Source organism: Colletotrichum higginsianum, chromosome 5 (genome assembly GCF_001672515.1).
Source record: "Colletotrichum higginsianum IMI 349063 chromosome 5, whole genome shotgun sequence".
Taxonomy (NCBI): Eukaryota; Fungi; Ascomycota; class Sordariomycetes; order Glomerellales; family Glomerellaceae; genus Colletotrichum; species Colletotrichum higginsianum.
This window is the reverse complement of record NC_030958.1, coordinates 4,143,427-4,162,648: the sequence shown is the minus strand read 5'-3', so window position 1 is coordinate 4,162,648 and position 19,222 is coordinate 4,143,427. Positions and strand designations below refer to the sequence as shown.

At 56.5% G+C, this 19,222-nt stretch overlaps 6 protein-coding genes across 6 annotated transcripts; 4 read left to right on the top strand and 2 right to left on the bottom strand.

The window, feature by feature from the left end:
* Nucleotides 1-2,347: 2,347 nt before the first annotated feature.
* CH63R_08116 (Heavy metal translocating P-type ATPase) lies at nt 2,348-5,968 on the top strand (the record flags this gene model as incomplete). The annotated part of the gene is made up of 1 exon (XM_018303090.1): nt 2,348-5,968. The coding sequence occupies one exon, from the start codon at nt 2,348-2,350 to the stop codon at nt 5,966-5,968; it is 3,621 nt and encodes a 1,206-aa protein (XP_018157868.1).
* Nucleotides 5,969-7,058: 1,090 nt separating this feature from the next.
* On the top strand, nt 7,059-10,502 carry CH63R_08115 (FAD binding domain-containing protein; the record flags this gene model as incomplete). The annotated part of the gene is made up of 1 exon (XM_018303089.1): nt 7,059-10,502. One exon carries the CDS (start codon nt 7,059-7,061, stop codon nt 10,500-10,502), a length of 3,444 nt encoding a protein of 1,147 aa, XP_018157867.1.
* A 351-nt stretch (nt 10,503-10,853) lies between these two features.
* CH63R_08114 (Iron-containing alcohol dehydrogenase) lies at nt 10,854-12,477 on the bottom strand (the record flags this gene model as incomplete). Its single annotated transcript, XM_018303088.1, has 3 exons — nt 10,854-11,284; nt 11,356-12,394; nt 12,448-12,477. 3 exons carry the CDS (start codon nt 12,475-12,477, stop codon nt 10,854-10,856), a joined length of 1,500 nt encoding a protein of 499 aa, XP_018157866.1.
* A 920-nt stretch (nt 12,478-13,397) lies between these two features.
* On the top strand, nt 13,398-14,540 carry CH63R_08113 (Peptidase family S58; the record flags this gene model as incomplete). Its single annotated transcript, XM_018303087.1, has 1 exon — nt 13,398-14,540. One exon carries the CDS (start codon nt 13,398-13,400, stop codon nt 14,538-14,540), a length of 1,143 nt encoding a protein of 380 aa, XP_018157865.1.
* A 204-nt stretch (nt 14,541-14,744) lies between these two features.
* Nucleotides 14,745-15,026, bottom strand: CH63R_08112 (uncharacterized protein; the record flags this gene model as incomplete). Its single annotated transcript, XM_018303086.1, has 1 exon — nt 14,745-15,026. The coding sequence occupies one exon, from the start codon at nt 15,024-15,026 to the stop codon at nt 14,745-14,747; it is 282 nt and encodes a 93-aa protein (XP_018157864.1).
* A 1,890-nt stretch (nt 15,027-16,916) lies between these two features.
* Nucleotides 16,917-18,960, top strand: CH63R_08111 (Lysine--tRNA ligase; the record flags this gene model as incomplete). The annotated part of the gene is made up of 4 exons (XM_018303085.1): nt 16,917-17,200; nt 17,267-17,313; nt 17,371-18,891; nt 18,950-18,960. 4 exons carry the CDS (start codon nt 16,917-16,919, stop codon nt 18,958-18,960), a joined length of 1,863 nt encoding a protein of 620 aa, XP_018157863.1.
* Nucleotides 18,961-19,222: the final 262 nt, after the last annotated feature.

The following is a 19,222-nucleotide window of genomic DNA, read 5'->3' as shown; positions in this document are numbered from 1 at the left end:
GTTGACAGCCCATGTGGCTCGGACCACTCGTTCGGATTCTCTGGTTGTTGGTGGTGGCAGTTCGCAATATTTCGGCGAGGGGCTCTGCTGAACCTAACGGCCGTCGAGGTAATGCTGCGCCGACCCAGCCCCAGGCAAACAACAGGCTTGTTGAAAGCGTGATCGCAGGCTCGTCAATTCTTATGGGTTCTGGTTCTTCAGGCAACATAAACATGGGCTGAGTCGTTCACTAATCGTCAAAGGGCTTTGGAGTAGACTGTTTGTGATGAAGTAGTTTGGGAGCGGCGCATTTGGCGCAGCATACACATGGTGACCGGAGCACCAGACTGTGCCAAGGTAACCAACGACACCACCTGTTGGCATGCTGGTACTGTGGCAATCGCCTGAAAAACTGCTAATGGTAAAGGGATGACACCATGTCCAATACGATGTTTGCTGATCTTGATCGTGAAGTGTTGAGGGTATGCACAGCCACATTCCCAAAGTGGGTTGACAGGGGAGCCGGCTGAACCAGCCACGGCCGTTTCGTTGACTTGATGCTCCTGCAATCCACAGTGCCTATGCGAGAACGAAAGCATTGAAACGATCCCAAGTGGATTTTTCTTCACACGGATGCTTGAATATTTGTACGTTCATGTTCGTGAACTAGATACATGACACAGCTGACGTAGCCGTTAGGCCTGAAGTGTGTATGTTGGCTGTGCTCTTGAGACGGTGAAGTGCTGCTCCAATGGCCATGTTCAAGGACATCAACGGGGACCTGGGTTTGCTTGAGAAGCTCGGTAGGGCATGTTGTTTCAGATAGATTCGGATTGTTCGCCGGTCAGGTATCGTGTGGTTCGTCTTGCCACGCTAGGACCTCGACCCAGATGCGCGCTCATCCGTCGACAGGCAGTTGAAAGATGACCCAGCTCCGGCGGCCAATGGGTCTGCTCAAGCCCCTAGTTGAAAGTCCTCCTCATCATCGGGATCTCATTTGGCGATGGCGCAAAGCACTAGAGGTGTCGTCCAGAGCCCCTGGAATGCCAGGTAGGCGATATGTTGTCTCTCTAGTCGCTGGAATCGGAGGCCTCTAAATGGAAGCGGTTCGCTCACAACGAAGGCTTGAAAGGCTTGAATGGCAGGTTCCGAGATCGACAGGCACAGCGACATGGATCATGAATATGAGAATCGCTGAGTACCTCCCGACCAAAGGGCTGTAGCCTGTAGGTTGCTTGGAAACCGGCAAGCACGTGGGTCCAGCTGCGGCTAGCGGCTAGCGCATTGCGGGGAGACGCAACAGACGCGGTGGTCAAGTTTGCCACTGGATGTCATCAGCTGCTTGAACATGGGTTTATATTCGTGGGTGTATAGTCAAAGAGTTCAAGACAACAGAGCCCTGTATTTCTATCATAGTCCTATCTGAATAGCATCTCCGATATCCTTAAGTTCACAGCGGAGCCGGTCAATAGGATATCTTGAAGCTTCCAAGACACTGCGTTTCTCATTACCGCAGTAACCATGTAATGTACTGTTTCAGTCCAGGTATAGCATGCTTGACCTTCATGGACCCAAATTAGCGGGTTGACTCATCGGCGAAGAAGTCACCCTTTTTTTCACGAACTTGAGCAGCAGTTACTGTCTGCTGTAACACCCTGATGTATACCATAAATCTAAAGCAGCATACAATATGAGCTGTGTTTTCAAGATGAGGACTTTATCGGCTTCTGGGCAACTCAAGAGATCCAAATTCAACAATCACTGAAATGGCTAGGTATAGATAGCACTTACACTGTGTTTTCCATGTTGGGTGGGGGGGCGGGGGGTCAATTGTCCCCTCTTTTTTCATATTGTGTACCTGTGCGAAATCAAATGGGACCACGTACCTTAGTACAGTTAAAGAAGGAGTTGGTGGGATTGAGTGGCGGATCAAGAAGGAGGCAAAAGAAGGTTCACGTCGTTTCCAGAGTCCGGAGCACAAGCGCGCTCAGTTTGCGTGATGTCCCTTGGGCCTTGTGCCGGACTCGCTGAAGCACTCCAATGAAACTGGAACGGACCCATTTGAGCAGATTAGGTACGTCACAACATGCGCTTTTTGTGCGTAAAGGACAGTGCAAGGACGGTGCAACACCACACGATTTGTACTGGTTGAAACAGTGCTAAGCACGGTGTTCCTGGGGAAAAGTGGTGAGTCGCTGACTCTGGACGCTGCAATCTGGAATCTGGCCCCCCTGAGAAATTCTGCACCGCACAATACGCGCACCCAAAAAGGCAAGACCATCCATATCTGTCCAACATTTAAAGCAGCACAATTGCCCACACGACAATCACAAGAATCACGGACTGACATGCCCGTAGGCCTATCACCATGGATGACGGAAGGAACTCCCGCATTACCACCTCGTTTCTGCTGGCAAACCTGCACTGTCCGTCGTGTGTCTCATCAATTCAGCAGGCCCTTCAGGAATCATCCAGCCACGATGTCATTTGGGTTTCACCAAACGTTGTCACGTCCGTCGTCACCATTGAACACAGAGACACGCCAACCCCGGACATCACCATACGATGCATGGCCAAGTCACTTCAAGATGCTGGTTTCGAAATTTGTGGTGTCACTACCACAGCTGCTACCGATACCGACCTGGACACCATCACCCAGAGCCAACCGCAAGCTGCAGCGTATGACATCCCTCACAACAGCGCCCTCGACGGGCTGCTTTCCTTCGCCCCCAGATGGTCCAGTGAATCACCCGAGGCGCAGCGGGAAGCCCACCTTCTCAACTGCAAGCAGTGCCGCGAATCAGAGGATTCCTCTCATAGCGAAGGCCAAGTCGTGCCGTCCAACTCAAACGGACACCAGAGCCGTCTGCAAAACTCAAGCAAAAGCAATGGCCGCGAGGGTGTGAAAGCAATGGCACCAGACGGATCCAAATGGCGGGCAACACTCTCTGTTGGCGGCATGACTTGCGCGTCTTGCGTGAATGCCATCAGAGAGGAGTTGAACAAGAGGGATTGGATCGAAAATGCCACCGTCAACCTGGTCACCAACAGCGCCACGGTCGACTTCACCGACAAGTCCAACGCGCTAAAGATCGCAGAGGCCATTGAAGACATGGGCTACGATGCCAGTCTTGACAGTCTTGCTGAAAATGGCAATAACGGCGATGAAGACAGCGGAGATGATACCGAGAGAAAAAAGTGGAGGATGACCGTCGCCATCGGCGGCATGACTTGTGCCTCATGTGCCAATACTATCACAGAACAGCTAAACAAGAAGGCCTGGATCTCCAACGTCGCCGTCAACCTGGTTGCGAACAGCGCCACGATCGACTACACAGTAGAAGGCAAGCAGGACGACATCGTCCAGACTATCGACGACATGGGCTACGACGCCACCCTGGACACCGTAACGAGAGTCAAGTCTGAAGAGAAGGGCGCACAGCAGCGAACCGTCCAGATCTCCATTAAGGGTTTATACTGTCAACACTGTCCCAGCCGGGTGACGCACTCTCTCACGTCCTTCACGGATCGGCTCAAGGTCGTTTCCCAGCCTACTCATGAGAAACCTCTAGTGACCGTCAAGTACACGCCCAGCGCGCCGCTTTTCACCATTCGGCAGATTCTGTCTGCCATTGATGCTGCCGACCCTTCCTTCAAGGCATCCATCTACCACCCTCCCAGTCTCGAGGAGCGATCCAAGATCATCACCCAAAAGCACCAACAGCAACTTCTCCGACGAGTCTACTTGACCTTTGTTATGACCATTCCCACTTTCATCATCGGCATCGTCTACATGAGTCTGATCCCCGACACGGACCATGGCAAGCATTATCTCATGGAGCCCTGGACTTCAGGCCTCAACCGGGCACAGATTGCTCTATTCATTCTCTCCACCCCCGTCTACTTCTTTGGGGCCGACGTCTTCCATGTCCGAGCGGTCAAGGAGATCCGAAATCTGTGGCGCCCGGGAAGCAGGACACCCATTCTTCGACGATTTTACAAGTTTGGAAGCATGAACATGCTCATGTCTCTTGGCACGACCATTGCCTACGTGTCCTCGATAAGCCAGATGATTTCTGCTGCTATTAGCAAGCCAGCCGAGGTCGACGACACTCATTTCTACTTCGACTCGGTCGTCTTCTTGACGCTGTTCCTCCTCCTGGGTCGTTTGATCGAGTCGTACAGCAAGTCCAAGACGGGTGACGCGGTCGAGATGCTGGGCAAGCTGCGTCCCACCACCGCCATTCTCGTCAACAAGGACTCCACCGGCAAAACTACCGATTCGGTCGTCGGCGTCGACATGCTCGAGTACGGAGACATTGTCCGCGTGCCCCATGGCGCATCGCCCGCAGCGGACGGCATTGTGGTGCAGGGCGAGAGCAGTTTCGACGAGTCCAGCTTGACGGGCGAGTCTCGGCTGATCAAGAAGATGCCCGGCGATGAGGTCCACGCTGGCACGGTAAACAAGAACTCGGCCATTCAAGTCCGCATCACGGGTGCTGCCGGGGCGTCCATGCTGGACCGGATCGTCTCCATTGTTCGCGAAGGTCAGACGAAGAGGGCGCCTATGGAGCGCGTCGCCGATGTTTTGACGGCCTACTTCGTCCCCATCATCACCTTGATCGCCGTCGTCACTTGGCTGACGTGGATGATTCTTGGGTACACCGGCGCCATTCCAGGACGATACCTTGATTCGGAGAGCGGATGGATGGCCTTTGCCCTGCAATTCGCCATTGCTGTCTTCGTTGTTGCTTGTCCTTGTGGTCTTGCTCTGGCGGCCCCGACCGCCATCTTTGTCGGTGGCGGTCTCGCTGCCAAGCATGGTATTCTCGCCAAGGGAGGAGGGGAGGCGTTCGAAAAGGCCAGCAATGTTGACGTTGTCGTGTTCGACAAGACTGGCACACTAACCGTGGGCGGCGAACCCAAGGTTACTGACTCCAAGTTGTTTCTTAACAAGGAGGATGCTGTTAACCTGGAGTCCAGCATGGTTTTGGCCACACTGCGAGCAATCGAGGAGAACAGCAGTCATCCGGTGGCAAAGGCCATTGTTTCCTACTGCATCACGCAGACCGAAACTTGGGCCGATGTTGACGGCCTCCAGGAGCTCCCGGGCAAGGGCATGAAGGCAACCAATCGCGGAGAGAAGCCAGACGAGTCATTTGACATGATTGTTGGCAACGAGTCTCTAATGCGCGATCACGCCGTTGACTTTGCCGAAGAGGTTTCCTTTCAGCTTCAAAAGTGGAAGAGTGAGGCTAAATCGGTCGCTTTGGTGGCTGTCAGACCTACCACGGCCAAGCCCGACGTCGCCTGGACCCTCGTCGCAGTGCTCTCAATCTCGGATCCGATACGCCCGGAGGCAATCCGCATCATTAAGGCACTTCACGACCAGGGAACCCGCGTCTGGATGCTTTCCGGCGATAACGTCGTCACGGCCAAGGCCGTGGCCAAACTCGTGGGCATCGACCCGGAGAACGTTCTGGCCGAGGTCCTTCCCTGGGAGAAGGCGGACAAGATCACATATCTGCAGACGGTGCTCAAGGCGCGCGTGGGGCGGTCCCGCGAGCACGCCAAGAAACGAGCGATGGTGGCCATGGTAGGCGACGGCATCAACGACTCCCCCGCGCTGACCAAAGCCGACGTCGGGATTGCCATCGGAAGCGGCAGCGACGTGGCCATCTCGAGTGCGGATTTCGTTCTCGTCACCAACGACCTCCGCGCAGTCGTGACGCTGCTCGCGCTCAGCCGGACAGTCTTCAGGCGTATCAAAGTCAATTTCGGGTGGGCCGTCATCTACAACATCCTCGCCATTCCCATTGCCGCGGGATGTCTATATCCGATTACGACGAACGGCGGGCAACACGTGCGGCTGGACCCCGTCTGGGCTAGTCTGGCAATGGCATTGAGCAGCATCAGTGTGGTCTTGAGCTCGTTGGCCCTGAGAAGCAAGATCCCATGGTTGGGGTTCCGAGCTAGGAAGATTGAATAGATAAATTAAAGATTACCTCGAAATTTGGGTCGATACGACGTAGCTGTATACTAGATTCAATTGTAAGACAAGCGTCAGAAGAAGCATTGACAGCGATCCCTAACTGGCCATGTGAGTCGAGCCTTCATCGCGTCATCAAGTCGCATAGTTAGTTGACTGGGTGTCGGGCGATGTTGCTTTCGCCGGGAGCGGAAGCCGGTACCGTCACCGAGCGGGTACCGCGCACCCGAGAGCCGGGCCACGGACCGACAGCCTGGAGTCGATAGCTCCGGCAGCGAGAGGCCCGGACGAGGTTGCCACCGACGAGTGATGATTTTGGGGGCGAGAGGGCCGCCAAAAGGAGGCTTGCAGTCGCCAGAGCGCGCTTTCCCGGATGGTCAAGCACGCAATTTGCAAAAGCCCAGGCCAAATGGGCGGGTTTGGTAATCCAAATGCGCCGGTCGGGGGACCTTGAGTGGATCGGAAATGGTGCAATGTGGGTCTGCCGCATGGGAGATCGACACATTGATTGGTGCGCGATGGCGCAATTGTTGCCCCCTAGTCGCAATTCTCCAAGCTTCAACAATTTCCAAACGCCGAGTTTCGCACGCGAACATGGAAAAGCGCTGGTCCCTTCAAGAACGAGAGAGACAGAGAGACGGCAACGGCGCTGGCCGACCCCCTGTTGCATTGCTTTACACATGGCCATCTCTCTCATTTTCTGCTTCGGGCCCTCGGTGGCATAGCTCTGCTAATGTAAGTAAGGCCGGCCAAAGGGTCCCCTTGTCCCCTCTCATGTTTTTTTTATATCCTCGGATCCTGTTCGGAGTCTGTCGAGGCGATACTCTTCATCACTCACTCACTCTCACTCTTCCCTTTTTCTTTCCCTCCTACCACCTCAAGATCCTCCTAGAACGAAGAAGCTCTCGTTTGGGTTGACGCAAGTGAAGTTTACTTGCTCTTGAGTGCGTTGGAACTGCTTTCAGCATCTACCATTCTCTTGCGAGTGGTGAGGCTCTATCTTCTGGTCCTCCGTATATCCTGGGCCATCTTCAGTCGCCTCGTCTTTGCTGCGTTTATTCCCAGTTTTCTGTCTCGACAACCTCCCAAGATGCAGCCCAAGCAACAGGAGGCCAACGGCTCTGCCGTTCCCCAGAAGAAGGTGTCTTCTACCCTTCCCTTCGGTCAACCCGTGGCCCTCTCCTCCATCTCCGGCCCTACCTACGTGACGGCTCAGCTGCTCGTCCAGCAGGTTGCCTTCCTGCTGTCGGACAAGATCTTCTCTTACTCGGCTCCCACCTTCGACCTCGACGTCGCCGCAAAGGCCTGGTCCGAGGCCAAGGAGCAGAACATTCACGGCGAGACCACCGACCTTGTCCAGCTGCAGACTAGGACCGGCGCCGGCGCCCTCGCCCTGGGCTACATCTTCAGCCCCGATTTCGACCTAGCCAAGAGGCATCTGCCCCAAACTCTGCTCGCTCCCACCCTGAGCTTGAAGAACCTTCGCGGCGCCTTGGACCAGCTGAGCCTGCTGTACGGAGTTGCCTCCCCCTTCGTTGCTCACGTCGCCGCCCTCGACTACGACGCCGCCAATGGTCTGGTTTCCGACTACGATACGGCTCTGCGGACCGCCGAGGAGCTGGGTCTCGGTCTCGTTGCCAGCTCCAGCGCCTACGAGACGCAGCACATGGCGCTGTTCGCGACCCTCATGGCCGCCCTGATGCCTACCCTTCACATCTACGACGGTGTCAGGCTTGCCCGCGAGACCTCCCGTGTCGTCGACGCCCTCAGCCAAAGCGGCATCGCTGATCTGTACAACAGCATCACCTCTGAGTCCACCGGCGTCAGCGAGAGAGCTGCCATCTCCTCCAAGGTCGCCGACCTCCTGGATGTCTTCAACAAGCACCTCGACCCCACCGATGACCACGAGAGCCAGCACACTGCTCTCCTAGCCACTCTGATGACTGCCCTCACCCCTAACTTGGGTGTCGAGGACGGCGTGAAGCTGGCCAAGAAGACCCTGAAGGCTTCCGACGCCCTGAACAAGAAGGGCGTTGCCGAGACTTACAAGAAGATCTCTAGCGAGGTTCAGTCCCTGAACAAGAGACTCGACGATGCCGGCAAGGTCGTTGAGCTGCTCAAGCTCTTCAACAACGAGCTCGGCACCGCCTACAACCTGTTCGAGTACCACGGACATGACGATGCCGAGGCCGTCCTCGTCGTCTTTGGCAGCGCCGAGGCCCAGCTTGCAAAGCAGGTCGTCAGCCGTCTGGCTGCCGATGGCGTCAAAGTCGGCGCCATCAACGTCCGCGTCTACCGCCCCTTCGTCGAGGAGGCGTTCCTCGCCAGCATTCCCGAGTCCGCCAGGTCCATCTCCGTTCTGGGCCAGGTCAAGGACGAGCTCTCCGTCAATGACGCCTCTCTACAGTCCGCTCTCTACACCGACGTCCTGACTTCCGTCTCGTTCTCCAGAAAGTGGCGCCAGGACCCCACGGTCTCGGACGTCAAGTACTCCGCCTCGGAGGCCCTCACACCTCAGACCCTCGCCGACATCTTTGGCAAGCTTGTCAATGCCGATGCCCAGGCCAAGCCCTTCCCCGCGCTGGTCCAGGCCCATCAGTACACCTTCTGGGATGCTGACAACTCCATTGCCGTCGACTCGCCTGCCGTTGTCAGCAACTTGCTCTCTCGCGAGTCTACCAGCAACGTCTACGTCCACGAGTCTTTCGACAACCTGCTCCAGGGCGGCATCGTCCGCACCGACATCCGCAGCTCCAAAAAGGCCATCGAGGCCCCCTACGCCGTCGAGGAGGCCGACGTCGTCGCCGTTGGCGAGGAGAAGCTCCTCAAGGACCTCGACATTCTCAAGAGCGTCAAGGCTGGTGGCAAGCTGCTCCTGAACCTTCCTGGCTTTAAGGTGGAGGATGTCGAAAAGCGCCTCTCTCCCGTCGTGCGCAAGCAGATTTTCGACAAGTCTGTTGAGCTCTACGCCCTGGACGCCGCCCAGTCCTCCATCTCTGAGAAGGAGGCCCAGGCCGTTAAGATTCTGCTGGAGTTTGCCTTCCTTCAGATTGCCCGCCCTGACATCACTGCAGAGGAGGTCGCCAAGGTCGTCCTCCCCGAGGGTTTTGCCTTCTCCCTCACTGAGGCCCAAGAGGCTCTCGGCCAGTCCCTGCGCAGGATCGAGCCCCAGGCCGCCTGGGCTGAGCTCCCCGAGGACGTCGTTGTCCGCCCCCTCCCTGCGAACATCAGGCCCAACAGCTTCGTCGGCTTCGACAAGGAGGAGCCTGAGGAGACGTCTCAGCTCATTGATTGGCAGTCCGCCGCCAAGGGCCTCGCCTTCAAGGAGGCCTATGGCACGCAGTCTTCGCTCCGCCCGGAGCTGCCTGTCAAGACGCACACCATCACCGTCAAGGAGAACCGTCGCCTCACGCCGCAGACGTACGACCGCAACATCTTCCACATCGAGTTCGACCTCGGCGACTCGGGCCTCACTTACAACATTGGCGAGGCCCTCGGCATCCATGCCGAGAACGACGAGACCGAGGTCCAAGAATTCATCTCCTGGTACGGCCTCGACCCGGAGGCCCTCGTCCAGGTCCCCGCCCGTGAAGACCCGGCGGCCCTGGAGACTCGCACCGTCTACCAGTCCCTCAAACAGAACATCGACGTGCTCGGCAAGCCGCCCAAGCGCTTCTACGAGGCGCTGTCCGAATTCGCCTCGGACGAGCGTGAGAAGGCCGTCCTGGCCAGTCTCGGCGGTGCCGAGGGTGCCGCCGACTTCAAGAAGCGCGCCGAGGTCGACTTCGTCACCTACGTCGACATTCTCCAGGAGTTCCCCTCGGCCCGCCCGTCGTTCCACGACCTGGTCCGCATCATCGCCCCGCTCAAGCGCCGCGAGTACTCCATCGCATCCGCCCAGGCCGTGACCCCCAACTCCGTCGCCCTCATGATCGTTGTCGTCGACTGGGTTGACCCACGCGGCCGCAACCGCTTCGGCCATGCCACGCGCTACCTCTCGGGCCTGTCCGTCGGCGCGACCATCGTCGCCTCCGTCAAGCCCTCCGTCATGAAGCTCCCGACGTCCTCCAAGGCGCCCCTCATCATGGCCGGCCTCGGCACGGGCTTGGCGCCCTTCCGCGCCTTCGTCCAGTACCGCGCCCTGCAGAAGGCCCGCGGCGAGGAGATCGGCTCCATTCTGCTGTACCTCGGCTCCCGCCACCAGCGCGAGGAGTACCTTTACGGCGAGGAGTGGGAGGCCTACGTTGACGCCGGCGTCATCACCCACCTCGGCGCCGCCTTCTCCCGCGACCAGCCCCGCAAGATCTACATTCAGGATCGCATGCGCGAGTCCATGCGCGATGTCGTCCAGTCGTACATTCGCGACGAGGGCAGCTTCTACCTGTGCGGTCCCACGTGGCCCGTTCCTGATGTCACAGACGTGCTGATGGAGGCCATCAACACCGAGGCCAAGATGAGCGGCAGGAAGGTCAATGCCCGCAACGAGATTGAGAAGCTCAAGGAGGACGGCCGTTACGTCCTCGAGGTGTACTAGACCCGGGTGTCCCCTTTGGCGCGAGAAGAAGTTGCCTTTTGTACATACCATATACCATCATCGACGGGCTGTTTTGCTCGCAAGGGGGGAAAAGTCTTTTTTTACTTGAACTAAGTCATCTTTAATACCATCTTTGAGAATCCAAGTGTTCATGAAACGTATCCCATAATCCCCACCTCAGTGCCCAGAACCCGGCCTATCCTCGATACCGGCCAAATGGGAAGTCGGCTTTGTGATTCATCCAGGGGTTTTTCGGGAGATTTTGTTTGTGCTACCCGCGGGCCTTAATGATTGTATTGTTCTCATCATCATCCCTCCACATTTCTCATTAGACCATCGTTTATCTAAACATCATGAGTGCACCATCGCGGCCTCGAACAGACCCCTCAACTGCTCCCTCTCCTTCTGCAGCTCCGTCTCCAGCCCGGGGGCCAGCATCAATACCCTGGCCTGCGGGATCGTTCCCTCGACGAGGTCGTCCAGGTGCTCGGCGCCGAAGCCCAAGTCCCTGATGCCCGCCGGCTGGTCGCCGAGGTCGGCGAGGAACCGGGCCAGCGCGTCGGCGAGCACCGCGCCGGCGTCCTCCTTGCGAACGCGCGAGACGTCGACGCCAAAGACCTCGGCGGCCTGCAGGTGGCGCTCCGGGTTCGAGGCGCCCGTGAAACGAAAGACGGCAGGCGCCGTGACGGCGACGGAGACGCCGTGCGGGATGATGGGGTACGAGACCTTGTAGCCCGCGTGCTGGTAGCCCGGGTTCTGGCCCGAAATGGGGTACGACATGCCTATGGGACAGCGGGTTAGTGACACTCTCCTTTTTCCCCCACCCAGCGTTTCGCTCTTGGAAAGGACGTACCGTGGCAGAGATGGACGCCGGCATTGCCGAACCCCACGCCGGCCAGCGTCGCGGCGAGGAGCATCTCGCTCTGCGCCTCGTAGTCGTCCGGATTCTTGACGGCGCGAGGGAGATACTTGACCGTCGCTCTCAGTGCGTGGAAGGAGAAGACGTCACTGATGGGGTTGGCGCCCTGGTAGGCCGGGCGCAGAATGGGGTTTTTGGGTCGGGGCACGCGCTCGTGGAAGGGGATCGCGGTCCAGGACTCGAGTGAATGGCAGAGCACGTCGAGGCCCGAGGCGGCCTTAACGGCGGCGGGCATGGTGCGCGTGTTGAGCGGGTCGCAGATGCCGAGCGTGGGCTTGAGGTTGCGGTGCGCGACACCCGTCTTGGCGCGCTTCGAGACGAGGTCGAAGATTGCGGTGCCTGTCGTCTCGGAGCCGGTGCCCGCGGTCGTGGGCACGGCGATGAGGGGCTTCAGGGCCTTGTCGACAGGCCGCCCATTGCCGAGGGGCGCGTTGACGAAGTCGAGGAAGGGAGCATCCGGGTAGCACGAGTAGAGGTTCATGAGCTTGGCCGTGTCGATGACGGAGCCGCCGCCGACGGCGAGGAAGGCGTCCGGGGCGAACGGGCGGGCCCAGTCGATTGCTTCGCGGATGCTGCTGTCCTTGGGCTCGACGCGCGTCTGATTGTAGACCTTGTAGTTGATGCCCTCGCGGTCAAGGGCCTCGCGGACCTGCTGCATGGCGAAGAGGCCGTCGACGGTGGGGTCGGTGACGACGGCAACGCGCTTGGCGCCCATGTTGGCGAAGTCCATGCCGACCTCCTGCGTGGAGCCCGGGCCGAAGCGGATGGAGGAGGCGGCCATCTCGAAGGCGTACTCCTTCTGCGGTCCGTCCACGGGAGTGGCGAAGCCACGGCTGCTGCTGCTGGTCCGCAGTGGCCGCGGTGCGAAGTTAAGCGGGTTGTGGTGGTGGTGATGGCCAGGGTTGGTGTGGCACGGGCACGATGGCGGATGCGCCTGGATCGTCCGCAGGAGGGAGACGGCGCGGGACGCAGCCTGGGAGCATCGTAAGTGAGGAGTCCAAGACCGGAGAAGGTGAAGGAACCTACGTTCGGTATGACCCGAAGTGAGGGCGGCATGATGGGCAGAGAGAGTCTTATGTGTTCCTGATCAATGCTCTACTTGGTACATGCGCTAGATTCGTAGGTATATGCTATAAGATTGGCCTCCTGGACGTGAGATGGAAGAGGACACGATGAGAAGAGTGGTGAAGTGGTAACTAACGGGCGAGGTGAGAGAAGCGATGTCGGAATTGACGTCCAACGCCTCCTCCGCACAGAGCTCACTGGTTGTCTTGGTAATGCCATGGCCGCTATCCCGGGGTTGAAGCAGCTTCCCCGCATTCCGACTCCACTTGCCGGCCGAACGATCATTGTGGGTCCCCGTTTGCCGAGGTATGTACTCTGTAAGCTGGCAAGATACCTACCTAGGTATATGTACCCCGTACCTGAATACCTCCACTTGACTTCATCCTTCGCGTCCGCCAACCCATCTGTACGGAAAACGGAGTCTTCCAAGGCCTTGTGGTTATAGCCACCAACTGGTGTATCAAAGACTGCCAACCTGGAACTGACTTTGTCAGCCCACGCGCCAGCAGAATTGCATTGTCTCCTGTATCCACAACTTCCCTTCAGTCCACCTGCCCAAAGAAGCAGGCCGAGTGGGTAAACCTGTTCGGACCTTTCGAATCATGGTAGCCAGCCAGACCATATCCGCAGGGTCCAATTGGCCAATGACCCCGCTGACGGCATCGATCCTCCGCGCGGTGATGCGGCGTGAGTCAACTGTGGATGCCAATTTAGTCTTTAACCAGAAAGCTGGAGTCTTTTGCGGCGCTGCGAGAAACTACGTAGGATGTTGAGGCTCACGGGCTCACCGATATATAAACGAGCAGAAGCCCGATTCAGTTGTGATTGAGGGTAAGGAAGTTGAGTGTCACTGCCACTTCAAATTTCACTCCAGATTCCCAAATTCCTCCAACCTAGCCGAAGACGTGGACATGGCCGCCAAGTCGACTCCTCGTGGCCGCATCCGCGATGTTCTTCCGAACCTCCATCTGGGAACATGGCCGGCGGGCCCCAAGAACTCCATCACTGACGTTCCCGGGGTCTTGGCCTCGACGCAAAGCATCCACGCCGAGGATGGGGTCAACACCGGCGTGACGGTCATTCTCCCCCATCGAGACTGGTTCAGGGAGGCCTGCTACGCCGGCATATTTAGCTTCAACGGCTCCGGGGAGATGACGGGATCCCATTGGCTCGAGGAGACAGGCCTCCTCTCAAGTCCTATCGTGCTCACCAACTCTTTCTCGGTCGGGGATGCGTACCGCGGCATATACGAGTACGCCATCAAGCATCACTCCAACGACAATGGCGAGGTGGACTGGTTCTTATTGCCGGTGGTTGGCGAGACGTTTGACGGGTACCTGAATAACATCGCGAAGCTGGCCGTCAAATCATCCAACATTGTCAAGGGGATCGAGTCGGCGACTGACGCCCCTGTTCCCGAGGGCAATACCGGCGGCGGCACGGGCATGATCTGTCACTACTTCAAGGGAGGAACCGGCTCCAGCAGTCGCCTTGTTGAGGGTCTCGACAGCGACGGCAACAAGAAAACCTACACCATCGCCGCGCTCGTGCAGGCCAACTACGGAAGGGCGGCGCACCTGCGCATCGGCGGCTTCCCCGTCGGCCGCATACTCGAGAAGGAAAAGGCCGAGGCGCAAGCGGACGTGGCACGGCACAAGGACAAGAAGGACGGCTCTATCATTGTCGTTATCGCCACCGACGCGCCTCTGTCGCCGACCCAGTGCAAAAGACTCGCCAAGAGGGCGACGGTGGGTCTGGCCAGAGTCGGCGGCTATGGTCACAATCCATCTGGCGACATCTTCCTCGCCTTCTCCACGGCCAACCATATCCCTGTGCATACAGATGTCGACCGTTTCAAGGCGAAAGCCCTGAAAACTGAGGCAATTGATGATACCAGCATCAACGGGCTCCTGGAAGCGGCGGCGGATGCGACGGAAGAGAGCATCTACAATGTTCTGTGTTCAGCCGAGACGCTCACGGGTTTCTGTGGACACCAGATTGAGGAGCTGCCTCTGAACCGGCTGAAGGAGATCATGAAGAAGTATGACTCGTGAATTCATCAACCGCATACCAACGAGTCTTTTATCTGAGAAGAAGAAAAAAAGGGAAAAGAGGAAGAAAAAAGGGAGGGTTTCCAGCCATTATTCTGTCTTCTCATGCAGCCGCTATACGTTTTCACCGCTGTCATCCAGTCCCTACCGCTTTCTGGTGCTCGAAAAAGAGTCTTCTCTCACACCAACTTGATGTTGAGCTTGTAACTACTTCCCTCTAGTGACTTCTTTCCCCTTGCCGACGAGAGAATCGTGTAGCTCCTGAGGCAGTAACATGTATACACTCTCGCGAAGATGGCGAGTACTCAATACCAGCATTGTATACTGTTCGGTGTTGACGTGGTTTTCGGTGCGTTTGACCATCTCAGATACCTTGTCAGTGGCGTCGTAAACATTCAGGAGTATTTCTTTGAACTCTTGGCGATGACCTCCCCAGATGTCCGGGGCATTTTCGTCGTCGGCTTCGATCGCCGCAATATTAGCGTCCATGCTCAAGTAACCCAGGATCCGATTTATTGCAGCCACGCCACGAAAAAGTTGCGTCCTGATGGTACTTGTCAGCATAAGGTTTTTGTTTTCTTTGTCTTTGATATTTGGGGGAGGGGGGCAGGGATTTCTCACAGTGCCTTGCGGACTCTGTCGATAGCCGCGACTGCAAGCTGTTTCTCTTCCAGGCTTTGGGAGGGGCCGCTGCCGTCAAGATTTTCTCTGACAAGCACCACCTTTCTGCTTTGGATGGATTTTGCCGGCATTGTTCACGAATCTTTGTTTCGTGCCTGGCGTTTGAAGGCGAGATTGGCGCAGTAGACTGCGTCACTATAGGCAGTATGGCGATGGACGATAGATGTAGGCGACTCTTTATATGGGCGGTGGTCATTCGAGCTGACCAGCGGTCCCTAAGTTTTCTTCCCGCACCTTTCAACAAGGTAGGACAATCGGTAGTAAGGCTTGTAAGATGGAAAGGCGGTATTATGAAGAGAGGGGGGAAGTTTGTAAAACTGGCCAAGTGCTTGAGTTGTGAACAAGGAAGACGAAAGCGGCAGAGTTTTGATGCATGAGTATTCAGGAATACACTCGATCTGAAAGATCGCAAATGATCAGAGATATGGAAGAAAGTACATGAAATATCTCATATTACAATTTCACCTAAATAGGTACCTAGCTAATGTAGGTAGGTAGGTGGAATGAGTTAAAACCGACATCGAGATTGGAAGGGACGACTGGGTGAGCAGGACTGCTCCTGCCGCAGATGAAGGAAAGACACATCTGTAAGCAGCGCGCAACTGGCTCGAATCCAATGCCAGACTCGACAACTGACACCATCTAAAACAACTGTTCAAGGAGGTGTCGCCAGAAAGCGCCGCTTAAAGCGCATCATCAAACAAGCCGAAGCTTTCTATCTCAAGACTGAATAAAAAGCCTGCATTTTTTCCGGCCATCATGTCTAGGGTGCTTCCAGCACTATTTTTGTTTTCAACGATTCGCCTCTACTCTAAAAAAAGATGAGGATATATAAGACCTCACTATCGAAGATCTGAAGAGGGTGGAACATTGAACTCACGAGGACTTGTGATAGAGAGTAAAACCCATGTGTGAGTGATACTGTCAAACAAGTGATCGTCTGAGAAGCGTTCTATAATGCATACACAGCTCAACAAAGGCTTGAGCTGGCCGAAAGCTTCACCTTGACGGCCAACAGACTGCTGGTCCAATTTTATTATCCCAGGTGTTTGATACATACTGAACTTGAAACTATGCGCACATGACATCTACCAGAAAGAATGTTCCGTGATGGGAGGATAGATCTTCACTTTCATCATGCGACTCGTCCACGCTCTTAACTAGGTGCCCCTCACTTACACGTAGCGAAGCCAAGGCAGTCCCTCGTGGACAACACTCAATTGAAACTAATCAAAACGTTTGATAAATCGAGACCTTGGAAAATCTTGAGAGAAACTCGCAGTAAACCTCTAAGAATTCAATTTCCCAGTCATCTTCTTCTTCCATCCCAATGCTAACAACTGGTTCGCAGTGAGCATCGCTCAAAGGCTTTGCTATGGTCAGTGTGGGAGCACAGTGCCACCCACCCTACGGCACGGCGAAAAGGACCCTCCCCCACGTAGGTCACTGCCCCTCCATACAAAAGCGGTGAGTCAGGGCAGATGAGTCAATGGCACTACCCCGCTGTAGCCAATACACTGCTGCCCCTCGGCCAGGCTGCTAAATAATTTTATAAAACTTGGATCGTGAGACGAAGGAAATTTTGGTGAGTCGAATCGATTTCCCCGGGCGCCTTTCCCCCCACTCCACAAACTCAAGCCTTCCTCTACGGACTTGCTTTATTGACAAGTTCTCCGTGTCACAGCAAAACCTGCAACCATGGCCGACCCTAGCGCTCCCGAACCCCCCACCGAGCAGGTCAAGGACCTCAAGGTCGAAGAGACCGCCAAGCTACTCAAGGACGATGTCACCGGCGAGATGGTCTCCAAGACGGAGCTGAAGAAGCGTCAGAAGGCCCGCCAGAGGGAGGCTGAGAAGGCCAAGAAGGCTGCTGCCGCCCCTCCCAAGCCTGCCAGCAACCCCAAGAAGGGCAACGCCGAGGCCGATGAGAAGAACCTGGACCCTAGCCAGTACTTCGAGAACCGATCTCGCGCCATCAACAAGTGCGTGCCGTCAACGGTTAAACTTATGATGTCTGTCGGGCATTGGGGCTGACGATGTTACAACAGGCTGCGCGAGACCAAGTCTCCCAACCCTTACCCCCACAAGTTCCACAGTGAGATCTGCGCAATTTGATCCCTGGTCCAATCTGCATGCTGATACCAGAATACAGCCGACTATGACTTGCGCAACTTCGTCAAGGACTTCGGGCACCTCAAGTCCGGCGAGCACGACAAGGAGAAGGTCGTCCGCGTGGGCGCTCGTATCTATAACAAGCGTGCCTCCGGCAACAAGCTCTTCTTCTACGACATCCGCGCCGAGGGCGTCAAGGTCCAGGTCATGGCCCAGGCCCAAGAGGTGAGCGAGGGCAGCCCGTCGTTCGAGGACCAGCATGTTCACCTGCGCCGGGGTGACATTGTCGGCATCATCGGATACCCCGGCCGCACGGCACCCAAGTCCAAGATCGAGAAGGGCGAGGAGGGTGAACTGTCCATTTTCGCGACAGAGTTCGTCCTCCTGACCCCCTGCTTGCACACCCTACCCGATGAGTACTACGGCTTCAAAGACCATGAGGAGCGCCACCGCAAGCGCTACCTTGATCTCATCATGAACGACAAGAGCCGCCAGATCCTCATCACCAGATCCAAGATGGTCACCTACATCAGAAGATACTTCGACGACAGAGACTTTATCGAGGTCGAGACGCCCATGATGGGTCCCATTGCTGGTGGTGCCACCGCCGCCCCCTTCGTCACCCACCACAACGACCTGGACATGACTATGTTCATGAGAATAGCTCCCGAGCTCTACCTCAAGGAGCTCGTCGTCGGTGGTCTCCACCGCGTCTACGAGCTTGGCCGCCAGTTCAGAAACGAGGGCATCGATCTGACCCACAACCCCGAGTTCACCACCTGCGAGTTCTACCAAGCTTTCGCCGATGTCTATGACATTATGGACTTGACCGAGGACCTCGTCAGCGGCCTCGTCAAGCACCTTACCGGCGGCTACAAGACCAAGTTCCACACCCAGCACGGCGAGGTGTACGAGGTCAACTGGGAGAAGCCCTGGAAGCGCTTCGAGATGATCCCTGAGCTCGAGAAGGCCACGGGCGAGAAATTCCCCCCCGCCGACCAGCTGCACACCGCCGAGACCAACGAGTTCCTCCAGAAGGTCCTCAAGAAGATGAAGCTCGAGTGCTCGCCGCCCCTTACCAACGCCCGCATGATCGACAAGCTCGTCGGCGAGTACATCGAGGAGCAGTGTGTCAACCCCTCTTTCATCTTCGGCCACCCGCAGGTCATGAGCCCACTCGCCAAGTACCACCGCGAGATCCCCGGTCTGTGCGAGCGCTTCGAGGCCTTTGTTTGCAAGAAGGAGATTGTCAACGCCTACACCGAGTTGAACGACCCCTTCGACCAGAGACTGCGCTTCGAAGAGCAGGCCCGCCAGAAGGACCAGGGTGACGACGAGGCCCAGCTCATTGACGAAAACTTTTGCATGTCGCTCGAGTATGGTCTGCCGCCCACCGGTGGCTGGGGCATGGGTATCGACAGAATGGTCATGTTCTTAACCGACAACTACAGCATTCGCGAGGTGCTTGCCTTCCCCTTCATGAAGGAGGAGAAGCAGGCCGAGAAGAAGGCTTCCGCCGCCGAGGTGGTCGGCGTCAAGCCCGTCCCCGAGGAGGGAATTCGTAAGTCTATCCGCCGCCGCCTATCATTACGAAACCTCGGACTAATGCCAAGGTGTAGCCCACAAATAGAAAATTCGCCAGACGCGATGGGATTGGATGTCAAGACAGATCGCCTTGTGTATGATTGTCTACTCGTGAAAGAACGACACACAGGCGCCACCAGTGATATCCGGCAGACATTCCATAGTCTAGAGTTGAGCTTCTATTAAAGACAAAAAAATTGAACGGGATAGACGGGAGATACAATGAGGGCCACCTCGAAGGGTATGGCCATGTCCGTCCTACGATGGATATTGCTACAGTGTTGTTATACATATTTACTCCCGTTGTT